Raw genomic sequence first — 25009 nt, forward strand, 5'->3', positions numbered from 1 at the left:
GGGGGGCGGTTGGTATTTAAATAAAAGGAAAAAAAAAACAGTCCTAGCGCTGCTCTGGTGAACGCGCTCCCGTGTGTCAGCCTGCCTTCACCCACTGCGTCCATCCCCCCTGGAGAAGATGCTTGTGGTGGGTTGGGAAGGAGCCTCCAACACCTTCCTAGGACAAATCGTCCCTGTTGCACTTAGGGGGCTGTTTTCTCTCCCTGCCACAGAGCAGGGATCTGGGGATCCCCCGCAGCAGGCAGATGTCCAGGAAGCTGGGTGCCTCTGCACCGGGCTTAATCTCGAGTTCGGTTTCTCCTCTTCAGGAAAAAGAAGCTGCTCTTCTGGGGGGGGCCCAGCAGCATCGGCACTTGGCTTTTATGTGTAATTTTGACCTAAAAAGAAGTGAAGAACCCAGCTCCATAAGGGGCTCCCAGGCTCCGAGTTCCCCTGTGCAACCCCCAGCCCCGGGACCCCGGGGAGCCACCCCAGGGAGCCAGGAGCAGCGGAGCAGCCAGGAGCAGGGAGAGGAGCTGCTGCCGTTCCCCAAACAGGTGGTTAAATCTTTGCTGCATGGGAGTACCAGCTACGGAAGCACCTCCAGATTTCTCCTCCAGGCAAGCTGCCTGCCGGATGGTGGGGGACCCCCCCGGGAAGGGCTGGTGCTGCACCCCCCCTGCCCACCAAGGGGTGAGCGTGTCCCTGGCCCCACGACTCCCATGGTGGCTTGCCACGAGTCCAGGGCCAGCACGGGTGCAGGCAGAAGTCGCAGGTGGCCAGGCGCTGTGGCTGCCCCAGCGCAGGAGCCTCTCCCCAATCCCAGAGGCTTTGCCACGCTGCACGGGGAGCCGAAGCCGCCCGCGGTGCTGCCAGCCCCTGCCCAGCCCACAGGGACTCACGGTACAGGACGGCTGCATCCAGGGTTCCCCGTCCACCTGCATGGGCAGCAGCTTGGAGGTCCTGCAAGGCACAAAGAGAGGAAGCACAGGGTGACGCGGGCACCAGCTTTTGCCATCAGTCAGGTGCTCAGCTGGGACGGGGGCAAATACCTGATGGTGACAGATGAACACTGGGCCAGTCTCTTCCCAGCGCTCTTCAGCCCCGTGTAGATCTGCCCCATCTCCATCGCGCCCTCCAGCCCCACCACCTCCAGGAGGTGGTCACTGAGATCTGCAAAAGAGAGGGATCCGAATTGGTCCCCCCATCCCTGGAGATCCCCTGCCTTCTTCTGTCATTGGAAACATCAGGGCCAGCACAGCTGGGCTGCTGGCTGCCCCAGAGGGCAGTGGGGCTGGTGGAAAACACAGGGATGTGTTCCACTGTCCCCTGAGACCACCGAGCTGGGCACTGGACAATGCTGCGTCCAAAATCCCTGGAGCAAAAATACTCCTAGTCCGAAATAGAGTCCAGTCCTGCATGACTGCAGGGTGGCAGCCACCAGCCCCTCGACTGCTTGTTTGCAGTGTGGCAGAACCCTCCCTCCTCTGGGTGCCCTGGGGTGCTGTGGCCCCCACCAGGAGCCGGGATGTATGGGGAAATCCTCCCCAGGAGGGATCTGCTCAAATCCCAGGGCATCACCCTTTTTTCCAGCTCTTCCTGCTCTTCCAGGCTGCCAGCAAAGGCACCCAACGCTGGGGCAACTTGCTCCTCTCTCATTCCCTTCAGGATCCTGTTTCACCCCTGGTGGACACCCAGGAGAAGTCCCCCAAACCCTGCTATGCCCTCCTGCCCACCCAAGTGTGCCCAGGGGACCAACCCTGCTGCCTCTTGCCACCCTTTGGAATCCCTGCTCTGCCCCGCTCCCTGCTGCCTGTTCCCATAGGCTTGCCCATCGAAGGATGGCTGGTGACAATCTGGGATGGCTGATGGCACCACTGTCTTGGCAGCCAGGCAGCAGGGGGGCTCTTTCCCACCTCAGCCCCAGGCCGTGGGAGCTGGCAGGTAGGAAGTGCCCGGCTGGCAGACCAGGCACTTTGCTTATTTTGCTGACTGCTTTCTAACCCACCGCTCTCTGCTGGGGAACGCTGCCTGCGCCCTGCCCGTGCCCGCAGGGACGGCTCTGGTGGAGGCGGCAGTGGGTGCGAGGTGCCAGCACAGCAGCCATGCTGTCCCCAAAGCCCCTGGCCAGGCTGGCAGCACTGCGGCACAGCCTGGGAGGATGCTTACAAAAGGCCCCGGTGCCAGCTCTGCAGCTCCACTTCCAGCTCCTCCTCTGCAGCAGCGGGCACCCTGCCAGCCCCGCAGGGCAAGGGGGCTGCCCAGCCTCACACCCGTGAGGGGTCCCATCCCGGCACCCCCTCAGCCACCATCCCCAGAGGGTGGGGGGAGAGGGGCTGGCAGGGTGTGGGAGCCACATCCTCTCCAGCCACCACAGGCACCAGGTGGGCAGAGCCACCGTCCTTTGCCAGCTTGGCCAGATCATTGTTGGGGTCACCCTGGCACCCCAAAAGACAGTGAGCTGAGAGCAGCCCCTGTGGCACTACTGTCCCAGCGCCACGTGCACTGAGACACAGCCAGACCCAGTGGCTGCCCTGCTCCCCCGCACTAACCCCGCACACCCCAATGGCCCCCCAGGCCGTGGTCCCCCCGCTCACCCTGCACGCAGAACTTGAGCTCCTTGGCATCGGTGACCACCGTGCCCTGCAGCTTCTCCGGGGCTTTCTTCCCCAGCCGGCTGTAACTGCGCTGCTTCTTGGTCTCGCCCCAGAGGTTGGAGCCGCCGTACATGCTGGGGATGTTGAGGACGGCGATGCCCTCCAGGGACGTGTTGCTCAGGTCCAGCAGGGTCCCGTCGCACTGCCAGGCACACGGGCAACAAGCCTTGGGGTCGGGGGGTGCCGGTGCCCGGCACCGTGGAGCCCAGCCCCCTTTCCCCACCTGCCCACCGAAGGAGTGGGGACACCGAGCGTGGCGTGCTGCCAGACAGCCCCCAGAGCAAACCTGCCCCAGGGGGGCACGGGCAGCCCCAGGGCAGCCAGGGCAGGAGGGGCAAACAAATACCCCCCTGGCTTTGCTTTTCTAGGGCCGAGCACCCTCACCTCCCCTTCCTTGTGCTGCTTTCCCCTCTATTTCAATATGAATTTCACTACACCCCCGAGATGGTGGTTTCAAAAAGCAAATTCCTATGGGAGCACATAAAACCTTGGCTAGTCTTGATGTTATGACCCAAAATAGGAGGTGACATCACTTCAGCCCCAGAGCGACCTCTACCCAGGCATCTCCAGCATGCGCTCCCCCACCTCCCCTTGTTAAAATCAACCAAAAAGAATCAGAAAGTTTGGTTGCTCAAAAAGGAACTTAAAGCAGTTTGTCTTCACGTGCAACTTGGAAACGAGAAATGAGGCTGGAAGGAAATGATAGAAAAGGTGTTAAAAGAAAGATGTTAGTTTTGGAGAGAAAGCCACAAGCCAGCACACAACTGGTGTCCTGGGGTTTTCTGTCATACAGCAGGGCTGCCCCAGCTGAAAATTCCTTGTAAAAGGTAAAATATCTGTTGCCTGTGGCTTTCCCACAGGACTGGAAGCAGCAGCCATGGAAATGCATTTTTTAACTTCAGGTTCTCTCAGTCTCATGATACCCAGACGATTCTGGATCCTCTCTCTAGATACCCCTGGAGGAAGCAGCCGCTCTCCCATTCCACTGTATTTTCTCCAGAGCATCTGTATTTTCCTTTATGCATCTGCTCTCTACCTGCCATGCTATGCTTCAGCAAATACCAGCATTTTGGTGATGCGAGGGCATTTCTGCCCTCTCTTACTTTGCCGAGAGGAATGCAGATGGGCCGATGAACCCCCACTGCTGCTTTGACTCCAGTTGTTTTCCTCTAGCAAAGGCTGCAGGTCTCAGGCTTATTTTTAACAGGCTGTTGGTGAGCACTGAGCACGCCAGCCGCACACACGTGGAGCCGGGTGCGCACACACGCCAGCACCTCCCTACATTCGGATCTGCCTCCCCTGATGCTCTGCCATCTTATTTTTAGCCCTGCGTTGACAGCAAAAGGCAGGAATCTTCTGGTTTGGGAGTGAAAAGCTGTCTCCCTGAGGCTTGTAAAGGATGTAAATCCTCTCGTTCTCAATACATTTTAATGATATTATGATTTGTAGGAGCAGACCCTAACAGTCTGGGCACTGGAAACCGAGCGAGAGGACTCTGAATCCTCACAGGATGGACAACTCATCCCACCCCGGCTCGAGCCGAGCATCTCCCTTGTCCACAGGCACCTTTCCTGCCTGTGGCCGAGGTGTTGGGTACCGATCTGGCTGCAGTGGCACGGGAGGGAGTCAGCTGCCCAGGGCTACCCGGGCTGCCACATTTCCAGGGATGCTGCAGGAGCCTATTTCTGCCCGGGGCCAAGCGGGGCAGGCAGGACCAGGCTGCCCACGCCTGCCCACGCACACGCATGCAGGGAGTGATTTCTCCCCGTGTAGCCCTCCCCCGTCAGCGTGCCAGCGAGCTACAATGGGCTCTTTGAGCAGGGGCAGCTGACGGCGCGCTGGCAGCGATGCTGGAAGTAGAAATTTGCAGCTGGGGAAAAAGCAAATTCATTTCCAGGAGCTGTAGGGGAAGGAGTGCCAATTTCCAAAACAAAACTGCCATTTCTCTGCAAGGCTGACAGTTGCCTGGGAGCCGGAGGGAGGACAGGCTGCCGCTTTCAACTTCAAATACTGCGGGATTAACGCTTTCCTGCCGGCGTGGCGCAGCCAGTGCCGACACGCTGTGCTGGCAGCGCGCGGGGCACCTCGCGAGGACCCGGGGGCACCTCGCACCCGCCTCTGGCAGCACTGAACCCCGCAGACACGGACTTCATCCACACTGGGACGTTGGCGTGTGGCTGGGGAAAGGGGGTGAGATGGCTGTGCCCCTGCTCCTGCCCCTCTCCACCGGCTGCCGAGGGCACAGCTACCCCCTTCGGGCTTTGGGAAGGGATAAAACTTCCTGTGCAGAAACAGGCTTCAAAGTCCCTCTGCCCACGGCCGCACCAGCTGCTCTGCCAGTTCCCCTGCTCTCTGCCCACTGCCAGTGACCCTGCGCCCACCGCCTGCTCCGGCTCACACCAGCCCTTTGCACCAAGAAACGCTTCCCTTACCCTCAAGCCTAAGTCATAAAAGGGTCGTTTATCCAGAAATAAGGAGAGGTGGAAGTTTACAGCAAAGCATGGCCCAAACCCTCCAGCAGGAGCAGAGAAATGACAGTGCTCTTAGCAACCACAGGCCCTCCTCCCTGCTCTAATTAAAGGCTGTTTCCATGTCATTCAACGAGGGCTGGGAGCGGACACGGAGTTTACAGAGAGAATATTCCAGGCACGCTCTCAAATCCAGCTGGAAAGGGGGGAAAAATACAGGGCTATTCTTCTGCCTGCAGCTGGCCAGCTTTGCAGCAAGCACCGTGCAGTGGAAGAGCGGGTCCTGCCAGCGACTGCATCCTCCTGCTGTCGTAGAGGGTCAAAGCTGCCACAGCACCCTCTCCCTCAACAGCCAAAAGCCCTGCCTGAGGGCGCCAAGGGTGACATCCCCCAAAGAGCCTTTGTGCTGTGGCTGGAGCCAGGGACCATCCTGGGAAACTCACCTCCACCTCAACGTAGTCGTGGAGCTTCTTGCAGGTGGCCGCAAAGGTCTCCGATGTCCCAAACTCAAAGTACCACAGCTTGTTCTTCATCCTGGGGCACAGAGCAGCATCAGCATCCTGCCCAGGAGGATGCCGGCAGCAGGATGAGCTGCCAGAACCTTTCTGAAGCCATTGTGATGGGGACATGAGAGATGGATGGGGACATGAGAGATGGATGGGGACAGGAGCCCTTGCGGGGAAGGACTGCTGACGGCACGGCCCCAGGGTGCTGCGCTGTGGGACAGGGGGTGGCTCAGGTGGCCCTGGCTCTGACACACTGTGGAGCAGAAGGATGCAGGTGCTCGGTGGTCCCTCAGCACAGGATGGGGTGCCTCCATCGGCCTGCAGCAGAGTTGAGTGTGGGCTGTCATCTATCGACAGGGATGCCAGGGACAGGGTAACCCACAGAGGGGATGTCCCCCACCTCAGCACCCTGCCTGTCCCCCTCCCGGCACCCTGCCAGACAGCCCCTGACCACCCCTCATCCCCTGCATCGATTGCTGTGCGGGGCTTTGAGGGGGAGCCGTGAGCTGAGGGGACCTGCATTTCAGAGCAGGCTTTGGTCCATTCGGGGCTTTTCGAGCAGGTATTTCTGAAGGTGGGGACAGGGGTCACAAGCCCCAGCTCCCGCTGCCATTGTGCAGTTTCCACAGCCCCGAGCAGAGGGGGAGCGAGCCCCGACCTGCTGCCTGCCCTGCCCTCGCTGCTCAGCCTGCTCCTGCTGGCCCTGGAATTCCGTCCTAATTATAAAGCATGAATGAAGGTAATTGGGCACGTGGCCAAGTTCAAGCAGCCAACCACGCTGCATAGGCCCCGAAGGAGCACCCCTGGACCCCCACCATGCCTGGCCCCTGTCCCCAGCCGTGTCGTCCCCTCGGGCTGGCCAAACACCCCCCCGCCTCCCCGGGGAGTCCAGCGGGGAGAGGGGCGCAGGCTCTGGCACGGCCCCTCGGTGCGGTGCGTGGCAGGTGGGGTGTTCCCCTGCACCCAGCTTTTGGGGACACCAGCCAGCCCCGCAGCAGTAGCGGGGACCGTGGCAGCCCTTACCTGCTGTTGAATTTCTCGGGGTGCTTTTCTCGCATGACGTGGAAGCGGTGGGCGATGGAGGCGTCCTGAGGGGAGAGGGAGCGCAGAGCGGTCGGCAGCGCAGCAGGGAAAGGGAACCCCCCCTCTGTGCCCCCCGGCACACGCCAGGGAAAGGGGGCTCTGCTCTGCGTCCTCACCACCAGCCCCGCTGGCACGAGGGGTGCAGCAGGGAGGCTGTGCTGGGGTGAGGGAGGCACCCTCGGCCAGGCTGCTTGCAAAGCATTGAACGGGCTCGTTAAGCAAGACATAATTAGCACACTTGGCATCCTTCCCACATCTGCATCAAGGTGATGCTGAGGGAGGGAGGAAGGGCTACTGGCAGGGCGGTGGGACTCCAGGGATACCCCAGGGCCCTGCACACCAACAGCTCCCCTGGCAGGGTGGCAGCTCTCCTGAAACTCATCACAACCCCTCCTTTGCAGCGTGGTGGGCGTTTAAGCCCAACTCAGAAGCCACCACCAAATGCCACCCGCAGTGACATCCTGGAACTGGAAGCATCCCGCAGCACTGCCACGTTGGGTGACCCACGTCAGGTACACCGCTCAGACACCCATGGCTCAGGACAAAAATGCTGCAAGCCCCTGGGAAAAGAAGTGTTTTCCACTCTGCCATTCCCCCAAAGCCTTCTTGCTCCCAGGATCGACCCCAGGGCTGGGGAAAGTCCCCGTGGCACAGAGCTGCCATCCTCCGCAGGCTCCCTAACCTCCCTGGGTTAGGAACACATGGGGGAATGCAGGTCCAAGCACCACGGCTTTGTCCATGGGCAAAAAGCTTCAGGTGGGTGTCCAGCAGATTTCAACCCATCCCCGGGACCCCAAACTTCCCTGAACCTCATTTAAGCTCCTCACACACTTGCTCTTGCAACATTCCCAGCTGGGAAGAGAGAGATACCGTGCCTCTTTTTGCATTTAAGTACTGCCATTACAAATGAGAATAAAACCAGAACAACACCAGGAGGCAGAGGGAGGTAGGGAACACGAGCAAGGATGAGCAGGGAGGGAGAGTCCTTGGCTTGGGAGGCTCAAGCTCAAATGCAGAGTTTCACCAAACACTTTTGTGGTCTGAGGAATGTCACCAGGAAACAGTCCCTGCTCCTGGGAATTAACTTTGGGCTGGCTCGGAAAAGTGCTAAGGATGAGTCTACGAGGAGACAAGGGAGGGCAGCGTGGGGGGCGTGCACCCCTTAAGTGCACCCGCCAGGCTGGATCGATCCAGCCACTTCCCGGCAGCCACGGCACTTCCCGCTGACTGAGTGGGAAATGCCCCCGGGAACCTGCTGATCCTGGTAGGCTTGAGGCTGTGGCTGTGCAGGGGTGAGAGCTCCATGCTCTGCTGGCCTCTGGAGCTCTTCCCTCCACTTTGACGTGGCCAGGTGGCTCCGGTGGACATGCCATGGTCTGGGCACCAATAACTAGCCCCGTGCTGTGCCCCTCTCTCCAGCTAAAACCCTGTGTGCTGCGGTCCGGGCTGGCCCTCTGGACCCATCCCTGCCCGTGGCACTCACCACCCCAATGGAGAAGTAGTTGTTGATGATGGTGGATGGGACAGGGTCTCCGTTGGCCTCTCTGTCACTGGGAATGACATCTATCTGCCAGCGGTCCAGCATCACCTCCGTGCTGTGCTCGATGTCTTTCAGGACCTTCATCAGGTTTCCTCCTTCATAGCCTGTAACGGAAAGAAGGTGGGTCTCTGAGGAGGGTGAAGGAGGATGAAGGGGAGCGCAGCCATGTCATGTAGGGCTGGAGGCCGTTGGGGGCCGAGCACCCAGGGCAGCCTGGGGCTGCTGCTATGGCACCAGCGAGATGCCCAGCTCGTCCTTGCAGCGGTGGCAGAGATTTCAGCTAACAGCATGGCTCTCCCAGAAGAAAAAGGTTTTTGGGCAGGACCTGGCCAATGGGGCTGTTTTTAGAAAGGGTTAGAGGCACCATCAGGAGGCACCAGGGCTGAGATGCAGTCCCAAAAGCCTGGGGTCTCCCCCAGGACAGCACCCATCCAGCCACACGGTGTGGTCCCTGTGGGCCGGCCACCCCCCAGGTGATGCTGGCCCAGCCTCACCTCCTCCCCAGCGCAGGCACCGGGCCAGGTCGTTGCCTGTTCCCAGGGGCAGGACGGCCACCGGCGGGTGCTTCACCAAGTTCGCTTTGTCTGCAAGGCATGGGGAAAGAGAGGTTTGGGGCTGAAAGTGGGCTCTGCCCCTCTCCAAGTCCCTCCTTGGCTGGCACCCCAAGTCGGGGGAGCCTGAGGGTGATGCTGTTGGCCCCGCTCTCACTGGGGGGATGTGGGGAACCCCCAGCGGATTGCCAAGGACATGGGCAGACAATGCCCTGTGGGAGCACGGTCGCTCCTCACTCACCGATGCAGTCCAGGATCCAGCCCACTGTGCCATCCCCCCCACAGGCCAGGACACGGAAATCCGGAGTGTCTCGAAAGAAGCTCAGCCTGGAGACAGCCAGGAGAAACAAGGGGTGACGTAGGGGAGCAGGGACCAGAGGGAGGGGCCAGAGGATGGGCCGCAGCATCTCCATACCCTGGTGCGGGCCCACCACGGTCCAGGTTGTACACTTGGCGTGGGTTGAGCAAGTAGTGAAATTTCCGGAGGACCCTAGGGAAAGAGAGGAGTGAGGGAGGGTGTGGAGGCGAGTCCCACTCTGGGGGTGGCACCGGGGCAGCTGGAGGGACTGGCAGCCCCCGATCCCAGGGGGATGCTCTCCCCGGGCAGGACCCCACCTACCGCTCCCCTTGCCTTCCTCCGCTCTTGGGGTTCACGAGCACCAGGAGGGGGTGTGTGCCAGGCCGGGGGCTGATCTGGAGGGCAGAGAGGGCAGCTGCCGATGTCCCGCCGCTGTGGGGCTCGGCGCGCAGCCGCGGCAGAGCTTCCCGGCAGCCCGGCGTGGGAGCATACCTGCAGACCTTGCCCATCCACCGTGGTGGAGTTGAACTTGAAGCCCTGGTTGTCCTCGGGGCTGGTGCTGGCAGGGGAGTCACTCTCTGACCTCCGGCAGTGGGACTGCCTGTCCTTTGGAGAACAGAGGTGGGGATGCAGACGGCGCCCCAAGAAAGCAGCAGCGCCCTGCTGGGTCCCGGCAGTGGGGAGGGGGCACTTACCAGGACGACGGGGCAGATGTAGGAAGGCAGCAAGATGTGGTCCCGCAGCGGGCCCCCGTCGCACTCTGGCTTCACGTGGGAGGCACATTTGTTGTGGAGCTGTAGGGGATTGGAGGAAGGGACGTCGGGCAGGGACACCGAGCCACATCCTCTCTGTGAGCCTCTCCTCCCCTGGGGCCAGCCGTGTGGGGTGCACCCCGGGCTCCCTGCACCCACGTACTCACTGTGACTTGGCACCAGACGCAGTGCAGGCCGGTGATGCCCTGGTAGCACTTGATGCTCTTGTGGCATCTGTCGCACTTGACGGGGGAATTGCCCTCAATCCAGGTGTGCTGCATCACCTGCAAGGCACGGGGGGCACTGCGGGCACAGCACACCTGCACCCACTGGCGTCTCCTCTCCGCTAAGGGCTGCCGCTGTGACCTCCATCGTGCAGGGATGCTGACTGATCCAAACCAGCCCCTCACACAGCCATCTTCCCTCCCTGCCGCTCCATGCAGCACAGTGGGGCCACCCATCTCCCACCTGGGGCTGCAGCAAAACCTCCAGGGTGGGGGTCCTGTGGGTCCCCATGGGCTGGGGATGGGGCACACCCTGCCAGGCTCTGGATGCTGGGAATGCTCACGCTACCCAGGACCTGAGGGGGAAATCCCAGGGGAAAAAGCCACGGGGAACCAGGGTAGGAGACTGAGGGGGCAGCTGCTGCCGGCAGTGCTGCCTCCAGGAGTGCTCCGCAGGAGACCCACCAGCTCAGAAATGCACCAGCTGCCTACTCACGCTTGTGTTCCTCTTGGATTTCATGTAGGTGCTGATGCAGGAGGCGATATCTTTGGACACACACCTCTCGTGGACAGTGTACTTGCAGACTGGTGCGAGAGAAGAACATGGTGAGCATCACCCCCCAGCACAGGCACTGCCCCTCCTCGCTCACCCCAGGCACCCACACCAACAGGGACCAGTCCCCTCTCCCTGTGGTGCTGGGATGGGGTGGGAGACAATGGCTTGGGGGTGCAATGGTCTGGCAAGGGCCCACGACTCACAGGAGCAGCAGAGTCCTTGCTTGCGGACCCCCAGCAGCATGGTGCGGCAGAAGTTGCAGTAGGCAGGTTTCTTGAAGTGCTTCAGCCTCCAGGCGTGCTGCCCGTCGTCCTTCACGTTCTGCAGCGCAGGAGAGCAGAGGGCCAGGGGGGTCACTCCCCTGCCAGGCATCCCAACCCGCCACTTTAATCAGCTTTTCATCCAATAAAAGCCCCCAACGTGTCTGTGGGAGTTTGCTCCCAGCAGGACACGGGCTCCTCCTGTTCTCCTTCTCCCTGGTGCTCCTCCAAGCATCCCTGCCACCGCGTCCTCCTTCTCTCTGGGCTCGTCCAACTCTGAGCACCAAGCTCCAGCTCCCCATGGTCCCTCAGCACAGCCCGGCTGTAGGGATGCTCTGCCAGTGGCCGATGGGAAGGAGGTGACCCCACATCTGAGGCCAGGCTACAGCCACGACAGGGTGACCAAAGCAAGCCTCTTGCATCTGGGTCCAGGCATGAGGCATTTAAAATTCCCTGTTTTCTTTAATCGTCCTGCCAGAAAACCTGCCCTCCCCCCACCTCTCCATAGCAAACACCAGGCTGGACAAAACACCAGGGGAGCAAAAACCCAGATTTTCCCTGCCAAGCCATCATCTGATGTCCAGGAACGGACCTTGATGAAATGAAGCCCAAAAAGATGAAACCCAACCCACCCCACCTCTGCTCTTTGAAGCTCACACCAGGAGAGGAGCGGGCATTTTAGGTGCTCATCTTTCTTCTGATTAAATATTCATCAAACCGGGGTACGCTCAGAGCCCAAGGAGTGAGCCCAGCCTGCTCGTGCGCAGCAGCTGGCAACAACCACAGCTCAGACCTGAGCTTGTGAGGATTTGGGGGTGCAGGCCGGTCATTAGGGTTGGGGTGGGGGTGTCTGGGCCGGCGTGGGGCGGTGCGGTGCTGCTCAGGCGGGTGGTGCGGGTCGGGTGCGCGTTGCCGGGGGTAGGGTGCCCTCCCGTGGTCCCTGCGCACCCTCCATCGCTGCCAGCCCCAGGCTCTCCCCGGCCAGCCCGGCAGGGCGGCTGGATGCGGCCAAAGCGGGTCCCCGCAGTGGCACTCACTGTCTCCATCCCCAGGAGGACCAGTAAGGGGATGGTGGTCATGCCACCCCGGATCCACTCCTCAAGCGTCACGGTCCCGTCATGGTCATAGTCGATCTCCTCCATCATCGCCTTCAAGATCTGGAGGAGGGGGGACATACGGTGACCCGGCAATGCCACCTGTGAACCCTGGCTGCCGAGAGCCCCCATGGCCCCCCTCTCACTCCCCAGCTCCGGCACTCACAGGCTTCAGCTCGGTGGAGTCCCACTCCAGGTACTCAGCCACATGCACCATCTGGTTGATGATACGATCCAGCTCCTGAGCACAGAAAGATGATGGCACCCAGCACTTAGGGACGGCACTCAGGGAGCAGCATGTCCAGCCTCAAGGCCCCAAACTGGGGACGTATCAGGTTTATGACCCCCGCTGCACAGGGGGCCAGTGACACCCCATTTCTCAGCAGGGTGCTGGGTGCTGCTTTCTCGTCTGAAAATCTGCCGGAAAATCTGCAGTGGGTTTTCCCTTGGAAAAAATTGCTCTGATAAGACAGATTTTTACTTGCAACAGGTTTCAAGGGAGATACCCAAAGGACAGAGAGGGAACATCCCAGGGGGGATGCTGTGCACGATTTTTCCTTTTCTGAAAAACCATGACCTGATGTAGAGCTACAATTACCGGTGGGCGGATTTTCTGGAGCTGCTGCTGGATGCTGCAGGGCTGGTGCACGTCCCCCAGCCCCATGGCCTGGCACCGCAGCCAACGCTGCTGCCTTCCCCCTCCCTTCCCACAGCCCTCTTCAGCTCGGAGCACCTCGCCAGGGGAGTGGGCACCCCAATAGGACCCGGTGTGTCTCTGGCCCCCTGAGTGGCCCTGGCTTTCTCTCTGGAGGGAAGGGCTTACCGAGCTGTCCAGGAGGCCATTTCCATCAGTATCATAGAGGCGAAACATAACTGAAGGGAGAAGAGATGCCAGTGGCTGGTTAAAGCCCAGCCCTGGGGCACCCCAGGCAGCCCGTGCTCGGTCCTGGGGCTGCGGGATGGGAGCCCGTGGCCCCAGGGTCCCACTTACACTCCAGCTTGTCCTCTGCCCGTCCCCTCTCCAGCAGGGACAGGTAGCAGACGATGTCCTTCAGATGGACCACCTGGGACAGGGGGGCGGTGGGCAGTGGCGGGGCGGCTTTCAGGGAGCTGTGGCTCTTCCGCAGGCTGAAGGGCAACCTCTTCTCCACACTCCGTGTGCCTGTGGGCAGGGAGTGAGGGATGAAGGCCATGCACGGGAAGACAAGGAGCCATCACAGCTGGGACACGCAGGGACCCATCTGGTGTGGAGCGGGTAAGGTGTGGGTGACGTGGGGCTGGGGGTGCCACGGCAGGAGCAGGGCCGGGCACACAAGGGGGACATGGGGCTGGGGGTGCCACGGCAGGAGCAGGGCCGGGCACACAAGGGGGACATGGGGCTGGGGGTGCCACGGCAGGAGCAGGGCCGGGCACACAAGGGGGACATGGGGCTGGGGGTGCCACGGCAGGAGCAGGGCTGGGCACACAAGGGGGACATGGGGCTGGGGGTGCCACGGCAGGAGCAGGGCTGGGCACACAAGGGGGACACAGGGCTGGGTGCCATGGCAGGAGCAGAGCTGGGCACACAAGGGGGACACAGGGCTGGGTGCCACGGCAGGAGCAGGGCTGGGCACACAAGGGGGACACAGGGCTGGGTGCCACGGCAGGAGCAGAGCTGGGCACACAAGGGGGACACGGGGCTGGGGGTGCCATGGCAGGAGCAGGGCTGGGCACACAAGGGGGACACGGGGCTGGGGGTGCCATGGCAGGAGCAGGGCTGGGCACTGCCAGTTGGTCCCTGGGGCGCAGACCCCCACATCTCCAGCACTGTGGATGCAGGTGGGATGAGAGTGGTGGTCCCCCAAGGGGACGTGCCCCGCGGGGGACAAGCACTCAGACAGAAGGAGTGAGAAGCCTGGCTGGCGGCGGGGCAGCTTGCCAGGGTGCCGGGACAGCCCACGTTGCCGGCGGCAGCCTTGGGCAGATGGCTGCTCCTGGCAGAGGGGCCCTTCCCAGTGCGCCCCCCCTCAGTGGCTGGCAGGAGCTGGGCTGGAGGCAGCCGTGACTCACCGCTCCAATCTCCCCTCGCTAGGAGCTGCTGCCAGGTAATTAAGACATTGCCTGTCTCTGAGGAACAGAGTCGGCAGCTTAAGTTTGCAAGGCAAAGGTGTCAAGATGCCAGGAACCCACTGAGTTTGGAAGGTCACCGTCACCACGCCAGGGACCCGATCAGCAAAACTTTCAGGGAGCTGTGGCTGAAACTGAAGAGGGCTTGTCACCGCTGGTGCCCCCCTTGGAGCCCCAGTCAAGCTCACCTGGCGACTGAGGGCTGAGCAGGGACCCGGAGGAGACCTTCGAAGAGCCCGAGGAGTTGTGAGCAGAAGGGGTGCCGGTGGTGGACTTCTGGGAGGAGGACCTGGACCAGCTTGGGGAGGCGTTGGGGATCGACGCCGGGGTAAGGGACGCTGGCTGCGGCTCAGCTGCGTTGCTGTGACAGCTCTTGGGCTCAGGGGTGTGTCGTCCCAGGGCACTTAGGAGCATTTTCCCGTTGATCCCTGCAAAGCAGAGAGATGCCCGTGGGCAGGGTGACATCAGGGTGCCTGTGCCTGGCAAACCCCTTCCTCCAGAAGCCCTGCCTGGTTGCCTGCCACTCGCCCTGGGTCTTCTTTGCCAGCCCCAAAGCCGGCTAGTACCCCAACCCCTGGGGTCTCTGAGGGGCAATGCTGGTGGCCCCTCACCCTCCTGCCTGGCCCAGCAGTGCTCCCATCCCTGGGTGCCAGCCACCACGGCGCTTGGGACCAGGCAAGGAGGATGTGGTCCCCCAACCACCATGTCCTGACATGGCAGCTGAGCGCCTGAGGAGAGTTCTCCCTGTTCTTTTGCAGTTTGTAGCCCTTTGAGCAGACGTCTCCACGTGCTGTGAATCCACTCGGGCAGGGACGGGGATGGCAGAAGCTGGGTGCCCAGCACACCTCCCCCACTCCGGGTGCAGCTGTGTGCTTGGTGGCTGCCTGGGCCAGTACCTGTGCCAGGGGCACGGGCCACCTTGGTCTGAGTGGTGACACCAGCATCAAGTGACTTTGGCTACGAACGCGCAGAGGAAAGGGAGGAATCAGCGCAATGGTGCCCCGTGGGTCCCCCATCCCAGGGAAGCCCCCTCCTCCCTGGAGCAGCTCGGGGGCCCTGAGAGCCTATCCATCAGATGGGACAGAGCTGAGGTGTGTGCTGTTGCCACCCCCTGTGGTTGTCGTCCCCGAGGGGCAGCGTGGGAGCGAGCCCCACGTGCGGGGGTGCCGTGGCTGGGGCTCACCGAGGGTGTTGAGCTGCGAGACGCTGGGGCCCTGGCGCTGGCTCTCGGGGGAGGCTTGGCATATCTTACGCTTGAAGGAGGTGAAGAGGTGTTGGCAAAGTTCCTCGGGCACGTCCGCCTCCAGGTAGGTCTTCATGAAGAGGCGAAAGCCCTCATAGTCGATGGGCTGGGAAGGGGACAGAGGAAGAGGATGGAGGTGCCCTGGGGACTCCATGGGGTTGCAGAGCTTCCAGCCCTGGGCCCCCCTCACTGGGCACATCAGCTGCAGAGCCCTCCCCAAAACCACTGGCTTCCCGAACCCCAGCAGTAGGATATGACCTAAGGGCACCCAGAGGCAGCAGGGCCAGAAATCCCCGGAGCCAGCAGGCTGCCCAGGGCTGAGCCGGGCCAGCGGCACCGGGAGCAGGGATGGGAGCCCCAGCAGCCAGGGTAGGAGCTGGGGCAGCAGCATGGAAGGGCAGAGCTGTGGTGGGACAGCACTCGCGGGCGGTGGGGCAGCAGCCAGCTCACCTGCCCGGGGTCTGCAGCCAGCAGAGCCCCGCAGATGGAGGGCAGCTCACTGGAAAGGCAGGAAGCTCTGACAGAGCTGGGTGCTCAGCTCCTGGCAAACGACTGAGGAACTAAATACAGACCTTCCAGCACAGCCAAAGGTGGCTGGGGGTGTTGGAGGTAGAAGGGTGTAATGAGATGTGTTCTGAAAGACTCCTGCTTCCCTGGGGCAGGACAAAGAGCAGGAGAGCCCCCCGGCCCACTCCCAGCCCCTGGGGACTATTGTCCTCCCGAGGTCTCCTCGCCTCCTCTTTTCCCACTGGGCATCCGCATTGCATCAGTACATTGCCTTCCTGATGGCTTTTGTGGCCACAGCTGAAGTGAAGGTCCCATGATGTCCCACTTGAATAGTGGGGTAGTTTTTCTGCCCCTCCTCTTCATGTTCAGCCCACTGATTTTATTGTGTTTCACCTCATTTCTAGTGATTACAGCCCCTGTGAAAGGCTCTGTCCTGCTGGCACACTAATAGGTCTCTCTGAAAGCACTCTGAAAGCTTGGAAGCTTGGAAAAAATAACCCCAGCTTTGAGCAAGAAGGCACAGGGCCTTCCCCTGTCCCCACACTGGCAACAACAAAAGCGTTTGCTTTTGGGGGAAGACAGAGTAAATCCCTCCTGGCTTTGCCTCTAAGGAGATGCCCCAAATCACTCTCAGTAAGGCAGCCTGCAGCCAGCACGGGATGGCAGCATGGCCACGGGGTCCCAGCAGCATTGGTGGGATGGGGTGGGATGGCTGTGCTGCCAGCCTGGTCCCTGGGATGTCTGGAGGCTGGGAAAGATGGGGAATACAGATGTTCCCACCTGTGGGAATATCTTTCCCAGTCCTGGGAGCGTGGCCATGGGGAGAGGCAGGGGACAGACAGACCTGCCTTTTCCCAGCTGCTTTTAGCTGCAGGAGCTGGGCTGGGGAAGCTGGCAGGGGGGTGGGAGCTGCCAGCAGCATAGGGGCAGGCTGGAGGGGACACGGCCATACCTGTTCCGGGTTGTACCTCGAGAGGACACCGTCCCCGTGGAACTCCTCAAGGACATCCTTGAGCTTCTTGGTGGAATCTGGGGAGACAAAGGCATCGCACTGAGCACAGTGCCTGTGAGCCCCCCTCACCATTGGACCACCAGCAGGATGGTGGAGATGAGTTTATCTGCTCAATATACAATTTCTGGTTCCCTCCACGCCTGGGAAGGGGCTGCCCGTGCCCTGTTTTCCCCTCCTTTCCCCTCCCCCCCAACTTTGAAGGGTGCTTTGGTTTCAGCCAAATTTGCCAAAACCAGACTGACAGATGGACTTCCCCCCCCTCCAAAAAAAAAAAAAAAAGAGAGGAGAGGAAGAGATAAGGAGATTTAGAAGGGCATTTATGTAAAGCTGCCTGGCAGAGATGGGTCCTCTTCCTCCTACCTATATGAAAATACAGACCCAGAGCGAAGCAGCAGCACTGGGTAAGGACAGCCCAGACCAATTCCCGTGGGGATGCTGAGCACAAAGCCCAGCCGTCCCTGCCCCTGCCTCTCTACACAGGTTTTGGGGTGCTGACCCCGTGCTGAGAACATGGTGGCACCCCCTTGGCAGCCTGAGCCATCCCTGGAGCCTGCCCTGGGCTGCCCATTGGCATCTCAAGGAGCTGTCAGGAGGGAGAGGACTGGGAGGCAAAGGGGAATCCCATGCAAACTTCCACACAAATCGTGAACGGCCCATGAGTTTCTGGAGGGACATCGGTCCTTCCAAAATGGAGAAATAAGGGAAAAATAGGAAAAAAGATCAAGGGGAGGGAATGTTAAGCCCTAACCTTCACACACATATCTCCAGGCACATCCATTTAAAAGGCTCTTGGACATGCCAGCCCTGTTAATTACTGTGAAATCCTCTCTCCAAGCTGGGGCTGTGCTGGCTTCTGCTCCCCCCAGCTGGGGATGGAGCTCAGCACTGGACCATGACTGTCCTGGATACCCGGGGCAGATCCAGGGCTCGGAGAGCCCAGTGGGGCCAGCATGAGCTCAAGGAGGGGGCTCCTGGCCCTCGGGCTGGGGAGGACGTACGGGAGCACCCCCCAGCCCTGCTCCCTGCCGCGGTGCCAGGCCACCCCCCTGGGGAGGAGGCAGCTGCCCACACTGCAGCCTTGCCTGCCAAACTTTCATTAACGAAACGAAGGATCTGTATGTGTTCTGAGCTCAGTGTTACAGATGGCACTTTATGGCCTGTGATTCAAGCAAGCAGTTCTCCCGTTCTCCGGAGAGGCAGGATGGAAGTCAGACAGGGATGCTGTGCACACCCCTCTGCCAGGGACATCAGGCAGGGGGCTGGGGCAGCTTGCACTGGTGATTTGGACTGGGAGACTGTGCCTCCCTGCGCTGTCAGCCCTGACCTGGTTCACCTCACCCCTACGACGCACAACAGCCCTGGGAGACTCACAGGGTCCCCTTTGCATCCCATGCAGCCACAGGAGCCTGCCCCCCCGGGGCTGTGCTGCCTCTGCAAAGCAATGCCCCCCAGATTTTACACCCTGTCCTGCTCTCAGCCCCCTCCCGGGCTGCGCTGCTCCCCCCAGGCTGGCCGCAATGAGCACACTCGCCCGCCAGCTCGCAGGCAGGCAGGACCTTGAGGACCTGGTTTTGAACCCCTGGGCTTTGCCCAGGCTCCCTCCCCAGCTGCTCCCAGCTCCAGGAGCCCACGGCACCGCCGCCAACCTCCTCTCCTCGGCAGGAGCTGCAGGAGAGGGTTCCTCTGCAAAAGCACCAAGTAAAATTACTGCAGAGGGTTGGCAACCCGAGGCGAGCCGTGGAGCAGCTCTGCATGTTTAGGAAAAGCCCGTCTGCTTTTCTCGTTAGCATTTCGTTTCACTAACAAATGTGGGAGCCGTCTGCCTTTGGAGGGGCCGAGCTGTACTCACGTGTGCCTCCCCCCAGACAGAGGGGCTTGTGCTCAGCTAAATCCTCCCGGGTGCACAAGCATGGGGGGACTCCTCTGCTGTGCCCCCCATAGCTGGTGCTGGGGGTCAGGAACCTTGCAAGCCTCCCCATCCAAAACCTAAGAAGTCATCTAATTCTCCAGGAGGACACCAAGGATGTGTAGGACGCCAAATTGGCACAGATCAGGGCTTTTAAAACCCCTCTCCTTGTCCCAGGGGGGATACATATGGGGCACGAGTTACTCACAGTCTGTGTACTGCTGGAGCTGGGCAAACTCAGTGGGGCTGAGCGAGATCCACCCACCATCGCTCATCTTGGGGCGGTGCACCCCAAAGGGGGACCACGAGTCACTGTGCTCCCCGTGCCAGGCTCGGTGCCGCAGGTCCCAGCCAGCGTGGTCACATTGGCACCGTGAGGGGCACGGGGGGCTCTTGGCTGGCTGGCACCATCCCGCTGAGCCCGTGGGCAGCAAACCCCAGCGCCAGAGCAGCCGGTCAGCACCTTCCTCCCTAGAGTGGGAACAGAAAGAGAGGAGGGGGTTAGTGGTGCCCAGCCCGCAGAGGCTGCCCTGCCACGGGGGAGAGTTCCCTACGGCACTGGGGGTCAGTGGGGATGGGGGGGGGTGTGAGCTTGGAAATGGGGTACAAGGGTGCCTTCCCCGCTGGGGAGGGTCCCCGCCATGGACGTGGCGGACACCTGCTCCAGGCGCCCCACGGCAACGGAGAGGGGAACGCAGTGGCTGCTGTGGGGGGCTGGCAGAGAGGGGGGACGGGCACAGGGAGGAACGCAGAGCACCTCGCTGTGTGACTGTCCCCAGGGCTCAGTGTCCCTGGGGGAGCCCTCTGCCACCTGGAGCGGCCACAGCTCAACAGAGGCAAGGCACCACCGCGGGCAGGGAAAGGAGCTCCTCGCCTTATTTACCCCCAGTATTCCCTGGGGGAACCCAGCACGATAGGAGCAGAAGGAAGGACACAATGAATCAGAGAAGATGCAGTGCCCGGAGGCTGGGGGTCTGAAGGAGTGGAAACTCCCAGCTCACGCCTCCATCTCCAAAGCTGGTGGTGACCTTTAGCTGGCTTTGCAGCCGAGAATCATTGTAAATGAAAATCTACACTCAAAATTGGATGAGAGGGAAAATCCTGCACCGCAGAGGAAGTGTCAGAGGGGCCTCCACCCAAGCAGCCCTCTCCAGCCCATCAACCCGCAGGCTTCACAATTTATTAGCTTTTTCACTTAACTGAATCAGCCCCAGAGGAAAGGGCAGCATCCCAAGGAGGTGGCTGTTCTTCGAGGAGCAGAGAAGAGCAATTTGATCTCCATTTTAGGGCTGTCTCCCTGCTAAATGTTGGCTCCTGGTCTCCACCAGCCTAAGCTGACAGACGGGAGGAAGCAGAGCACTGGCAAGCTGGGAATAACCACACAACTTGGGGTGATGCTTGGGGAGCACTGTACCCCCTGGGGCTGGCTGGGCTGCCCCCAGTGCCTCTCCATTCCAAGGAAAAGGCATTTCATTAAGGGGAGCAAGTAATTTTGGGGAGCTGCTGGGTCCCACGTGCCACACCACCCCCAGCCGGTGTCCCTAGAGATGGTCACACACGGGGGGCAGCAGAGGCAGGTACTTAACCCCTCATCTTCAGGATTTCCCCCCAAAACTGTCTGTGGAATAGACCTTCTCCTTCACTCCAGCTGCCTAGGGCAGCCCTGCTGTTGGCAAGGAGACGTGGCCACCTCCTCAGGGTTCTAGGGATGCAGTCAGGGGAGCATCACTGCTTGGTCCCCAGAAAAAAAACAATTTTCTTTACCAATGTTATTCTGGCTTTAACTCCAGCTGCTGCAGGTACTCCAGGGTGAGACATGGCCCAAGGGCAAAGCCCGGTGCTGGCAGAGGAGGGAGCACCACAAACTGCTGTGGGGAGGACGGCAGCCCCCAGGCAAGCAGCGCCGCGCTGAGCACCCCCCCGGATGGCTGCCAAGGGGTTTTCCAGCTGCGGGAAGTGACTGCACATCTGGAGAGAAGCCCACCAAACCCCCCAGCATGTGCTTCCTGGAGTTCAATGACACAGCTGTGCTTATTCCTGCTCAGACTTTTCCTCCCGGGAGCTGCAGTGTGGAGCCCATCCCTCTTCACTGCCCAGAGCTGCTCCAGCCCTGGGGGTATTGCTGGGTATGAAGCTGTGCCCCGCTGGGGATGCTGCTGCCCGAGGATGCTCTCCAAGAGCTGGGGGAGATGCTGCTGCCTGGAAAAGCTCCTGTGCATCTCCCTTCCCTCTGCCAGCAGGGACAGCCGCCGGGACTCTTGTCCCTGGCAATCCCATCCCACGGCCTGGGACTTCTTGGCTACAGGGCAATGTGGCTCCGAGGTTGCCGGGAGCACAACGGGGGCTGAGCTGGCAGGGGCTTGGGGACCCCTGAGAAGCTTCTGCTGCTCCTGCCCGGGGTGGCAGGGGGATGGCTGCCCCAGGGCTGGGGGGCACAGTGTCCCCACACAAGTGCAGACCTGGGGCAACACACAACCCCAAGGGAAGTGCTCCCTCGTGACAACTTGCCTCCACCCCGTGGCCATTCCAACTCATCCCAGCAGCTCTTTGTCCCCATGTCACCAACTGGGGACAGGCTGGACACAATGGTTTTAGGGCTAAAAAAAACACTACGCAATATCTCGCCATTGGTTTTCTGGGGATCTTCATCTTGGGGAAAGGACAAGCAGGTCTTTGCACCTTTCCAGCATGAGAAGTTTGTCCCAAGGTATCTCCAAGGCTGGTCCAGAAGAACTGAATCTGTACAAAACCATCCAGGAGTGCACACAGGCTTTCTGTTTCCTGGCAAATTAGTTCTTTCATTTGACCAGAACCTATTTTTTATCCTACATTTATACAAGGAGAGGCTGAGAGAGCAGAGCTAGCTCAGCCTGCAGAAGAAAAGGCGAAGGGGGGGATGTGGCTGGCTCCAGCTGCTCGAAGGCGTTTGGGCGTCCGGAGCCCTCCCGCAACGGACGGCAGCAAAACAGCCCTCGCCTCCTTCAACAGTGGGTTACGGAGCCGCATGAAGCAATGGAAGGAAAGCAAAGCGGAGCTAATTGGGCCATCCCAAGGGGCTTTCCCCCAGCAATTGCTGGAATAACAAATGCCACTTCTGGCACGTCAGCCTTGGATTTCAGGAAGGGCAGGAAAAAGCCTCCTTAGGAATCCAGCTGCTGCTCGTTTGGCCACCCTCTGAATTGTCAGCAGCAAATTATGTTCTATTAAATCAAATTTGCCTCTCTCTAAAAATAGCTCCCCCACTAGTGTTACAAATAACACTGGATTACCCTGCCTGAGAGCACTTACCGGGACGCAGCCCCTCTCCCCCTCCTCGCTCCGTGCCCGCCAGCCGTGCGCGGGGGCTCTGCTGGCATGGCGTGACTCAGGGCGGCTGGAGCGGCCGGGGGAGGATGGAGAGGAGGGAGCTGGGAGGGCTCCCAGCACCTTCCAGACCCTGCCGGGGGATTAGCTGGTGCCCTCGGGGAAGCCCCGTGCAGAGCATCCCGCCGGCCCCAGGGCTGGGTGGGGGGTGATGAAGGAGGTGCCCACCGCAGGAAGCATCACAGAGGCAGCAGCTCAGGGGGAGCCAGGGCCCGGCCATGTAGGGCCTGAAACACTCACGTCAACAAGGGAGATGCCAGGCTGCAGCTGGCGATGGGCCATTCCCCGCCAGCGAGCGGGGACCCAGCAGGCAGCAGCAGGGCCACGCCACGGGCAGTGGGCACGTCTCGGTACCCACGACTGGCTGCCCACGGGCACCCCCAGTGTCCGGGGCTGGGGGGCTCCCAGCAGCAGTGATGGGAATGCAGAGGAGTTGTGTTTGCAACCAGCCATGGGCTCCCCAGCCATCCCCTGGCCACGCGGCACTGCCGAGGACAGGGAACCTGGCTCCTGGGCTGCTTCCCCAGCCACGGGAGAGCTTGTTCCACCAGCACCTGCCTGCCCTCTCCAGAGCCAGCGATGGAGACCTCATTCTGCTCCAGCTGGGGCAAAACACCCACGGGAGAGGGGATGGGCAGCCTCCAGGTGCCAGCAGAAGAGTGCCTCCAGCCTTCGAGGGGTTCTGCAGGGGCGTGTAGACGGGGCATGCCCTGCCTGTGGATTTCTGCTTCAGATGCCCTTTGGGAAGGAAAAATATTGGCTCCTTGAGCTTCAGCAGACAGGGCGAGGAGGGAAAGCTCCTGCTGTGCATACGCACACTTGCATGTGCGGAGGCTGTGGCTCTCCCACAGCAGCCAGGCTCTTCCCCGCTTCCCCAGCTGGGCCCACCGAAAGCCACAGTCACTCCCAGCATCTTCTCCCGGCTCCCAGGGAAGCACGGTAGGTCCCTGCAGGAATGGCATTTTCCAGCCCACCCGCCCCATCTTTTTGGAAAGATCAGCCTATTTTTGCGTTGGGCTGGGGAGAGGCCCCTGAGGCGGTGGGTGGAGTGTAAATCCCTCCTGTCCCACTGCAGCAAACAAACCCCAACCAAGTCACGCTCAAACTATTTTCTGCAATGACAGGAGAACACGCATTTTACCAGCCTGAGAGGACACCCAGGATTTGCTTTTTCCACTCTCCCTGCCTGTTGCTCTCTCCCCCGGCCCTTTGCCCACCCACCCACGCAGTGCCAGGCACGCTCTGGGTGCCTCACACCACCTCTGCTCTGGGTGCCGAGCACCCTCCTGGCACTGGAGCAATGAGACGTGCTGGCAGGGTTGCCCAGAGCATGCAGACAGGTAGCTGCCCATCAGCCCGTGTCTGCCAGCCCCAAGCACCTCTCATGGGAGGAGAGGTGCTCCTTTCCACCTGGAGTAGCTACTTTTCGGTGCACTGTGCTGGCTGCCTGCTCCCCAGCCATCAGCAGCGGGGCCAGCAAACATGGAGGCAGCTGCTGGTGCACAACCCCAAATCCTGCATGCTCACATCTGCCAGGAGCACCTCGCTGGGCCTCCCTGCCCACTCGCGGCTGAAGGGCATCCTTCCCTGGCAGCTTTTAAGCAGGCGAGCAGTGTTCTCCTAAGAGATGCTACCCTCTCCCTGACTGCTGTGTTAGAGGACTGGCAAAGCCAGGGGGAAGAGACATCTGCTGCCACCGTGACCAGCAGGTGCTCTCTCCCAAGCCCCGGGCAGGGATACAGGAAGGAGGGGGTGTCCTGGGGACCGGGCTGCAGGAGTACCGACTCCCAGCCAGGAGCTGGGAGAGCTGGGCTCAGCCCAGCCACACGAGGACAGCGGGGACCCGGCATGGACCCCTGGAGCTCATCACCCCCCGCCATCAGCCCACCAGGGCAGCTCGGCTCACACCCTGGGGACACCAGCAACTTCCCGACTGACCGCTGTTGCCTTTTTAGAGAATAATTTTGCTGGCTGAGTTTGGAGCAGGCTGGATCCGAGCTAGGATGCCTTTTAAGCAAAACCCGTCCCCTCCCCTGCAGGTCCCAGCCAGACCAGAGCTTGTCTCCCAGAAAAGCCCCTTCCCCCAGCAGCCAGGGAGGCAGCCTGCGGGCTGGGACCCTCCCTGTGCTCCATCCCCTCACGCCAAACCCAGGGCTCCCCGCTGCCAGCACAGGGGATCCTGCGGCAGCGAGTCCCAGGGGTTAACTGCATCTTGTGTGGGACAACGCTGCTTTCTGATAGCTTTGAAATCCCTTCTTCTCCCCTTTCATCCCCTGAAACAACCTGAAGAACAAGTTGCAGACAGCCTCTTTCCGCTGGCCAGGCACGCCGAACACCTCCTCCGTCCTCCTGCCCTCCAAAGAAAACCGTGCCAGCAATTTTTACTTAATGAGAAAGACACTAACGAGCTCGTCCAGCCTGGAAACGTGGAACAGCTGACTCGGGCTGTTTCTCTGCCCATCAAAAGGCTGTGTGGTTTCAGAGCAGAGCTGAGAACCAGCACACGTTGAGACACCGGTGAAGCGCGGAGCCTCCCCAGGCTGGGTGGCAGCCATCTTCCCACCCCGGGGGACAGGGGGCTGCTGCCCTGCCCTTCCGACCCCTAAGGTCCCTTTTCCCAGGGCCGAGCCCCCTGCCCGGCCACCCGGGGACCCCCGCTCCCGCCCCCCAGCGCTGCCCCGCTCCTCCGGCGCCTCTCCCCGCTCCCCAAAGCGCTCCAAACCCGCCCCGAAGCCCTCGGGACGGGGTCGGGACCGGCCCGGTGAGGGTGGGCGGCTCGGAGGGCACGGTGCGGGGGGCGCGGTGCCGGGCGGGGCGGGCGGTGGCGGGGGGGCGGCGGTCCCGACCGGGCGGCCGGCTTTTCCCAGGGCTAGGAAGGGGAGAGCCCACGGCGGGTCCCCCAAC

The 25009-nt window shown here is 61.2% G+C and overlaps 1 protein-coding gene across 2 annotated transcripts in view; it reads right to left on the reverse strand.

Moving 5' to 3' along the window:
- Positions 1 to 19: 19 nt before the first annotated feature.
- Positions 20 to 25009, reverse strand: part of DGKG (diacylglycerol kinase gamma) — a 25795-nt gene continuing 805 nt past the window's right edge. Inside the window, exons 1-25 of one of the 2 annotated variants that reach the window (XM_014962954.1) lie at positions 19943 to 20039; positions 18951 to 19213; positions 16777 to 16853; positions 15258 to 15423; positions 14263 to 14502; positions 12960 to 13130; positions 12792 to 12841; positions 12135 to 12209; positions 11912 to 12031; positions 10818 to 10935; positions 10555 to 10643; positions 10002 to 10118; positions 9778 to 9876; positions 9575 to 9688; positions 9404 to 9477; positions 9200 to 9274; positions 9026 to 9111; positions 8728 to 8817; positions 8177 to 8337; positions 6634 to 6698; positions 5548 to 5638; positions 2577 to 2778; positions 1032 to 1152; positions 882 to 942; positions 20 to 377 (exon numbers count right to left, since the gene is read on the reverse strand). In XM_014962954.1, coding sequence (XP_014818440.1) covers positions 279 to 377; positions 882 to 942; positions 1032 to 1152; positions 2577 to 2778; positions 5548 to 5638; positions 6634 to 6698; positions 8177 to 8337; positions 8728 to 8817; positions 9026 to 9111; positions 9200 to 9274; positions 9404 to 9477; positions 9575 to 9688; positions 9778 to 9876; positions 10002 to 10118; positions 10555 to 10643; positions 10818 to 10935; positions 11912 to 12031; positions 12135 to 12209; positions 12792 to 12841; positions 12960 to 13130; positions 14263 to 14502; positions 15258 to 15423; positions 16777 to 16853; positions 18951 to 19213; positions 19943 to 19971 — 2853 coding nt within the window. In that variant the 5' untranslated portion in view covers positions 19972 to 20039 and the 3' untranslated portion in view covers positions 20 to 278. Of the gene's footprint in view, positions 378 to 881; positions 943 to 1031; positions 1153 to 2576; positions 2779 to 5547; positions 5639 to 6633; positions 6699 to 8176; positions 8338 to 8727; positions 8818 to 9025; positions 9112 to 9199; positions 9275 to 9403; positions 9478 to 9574; positions 9689 to 9777; positions 9877 to 10001; positions 10119 to 10554; positions 10644 to 10817; positions 10936 to 11911; positions 12032 to 12134; positions 12210 to 12791; positions 12842 to 12959; positions 13131 to 14262; positions 14503 to 15257; positions 15424 to 16776; positions 16854 to 18950; positions 19214 to 19942; positions 20040 to 25009 lie in introns of those variants that run through there. The other variant, XM_014962955.1, reaches the window with a different exon arrangement.

The sequence above is a fragment of the Calidris pugnax genome, unplaced genomic scaffold (genome assembly GCF_001431845.1).
Source record: "Calidris pugnax isolate Ruff unplaced genomic scaffold, ASM143184v1 scaffold1156, whole genome shotgun sequence".
NCBI lineage: Eukaryota > Metazoa > Chordata > Aves > Charadriiformes > Scolopacidae > Calidris > Calidris pugnax.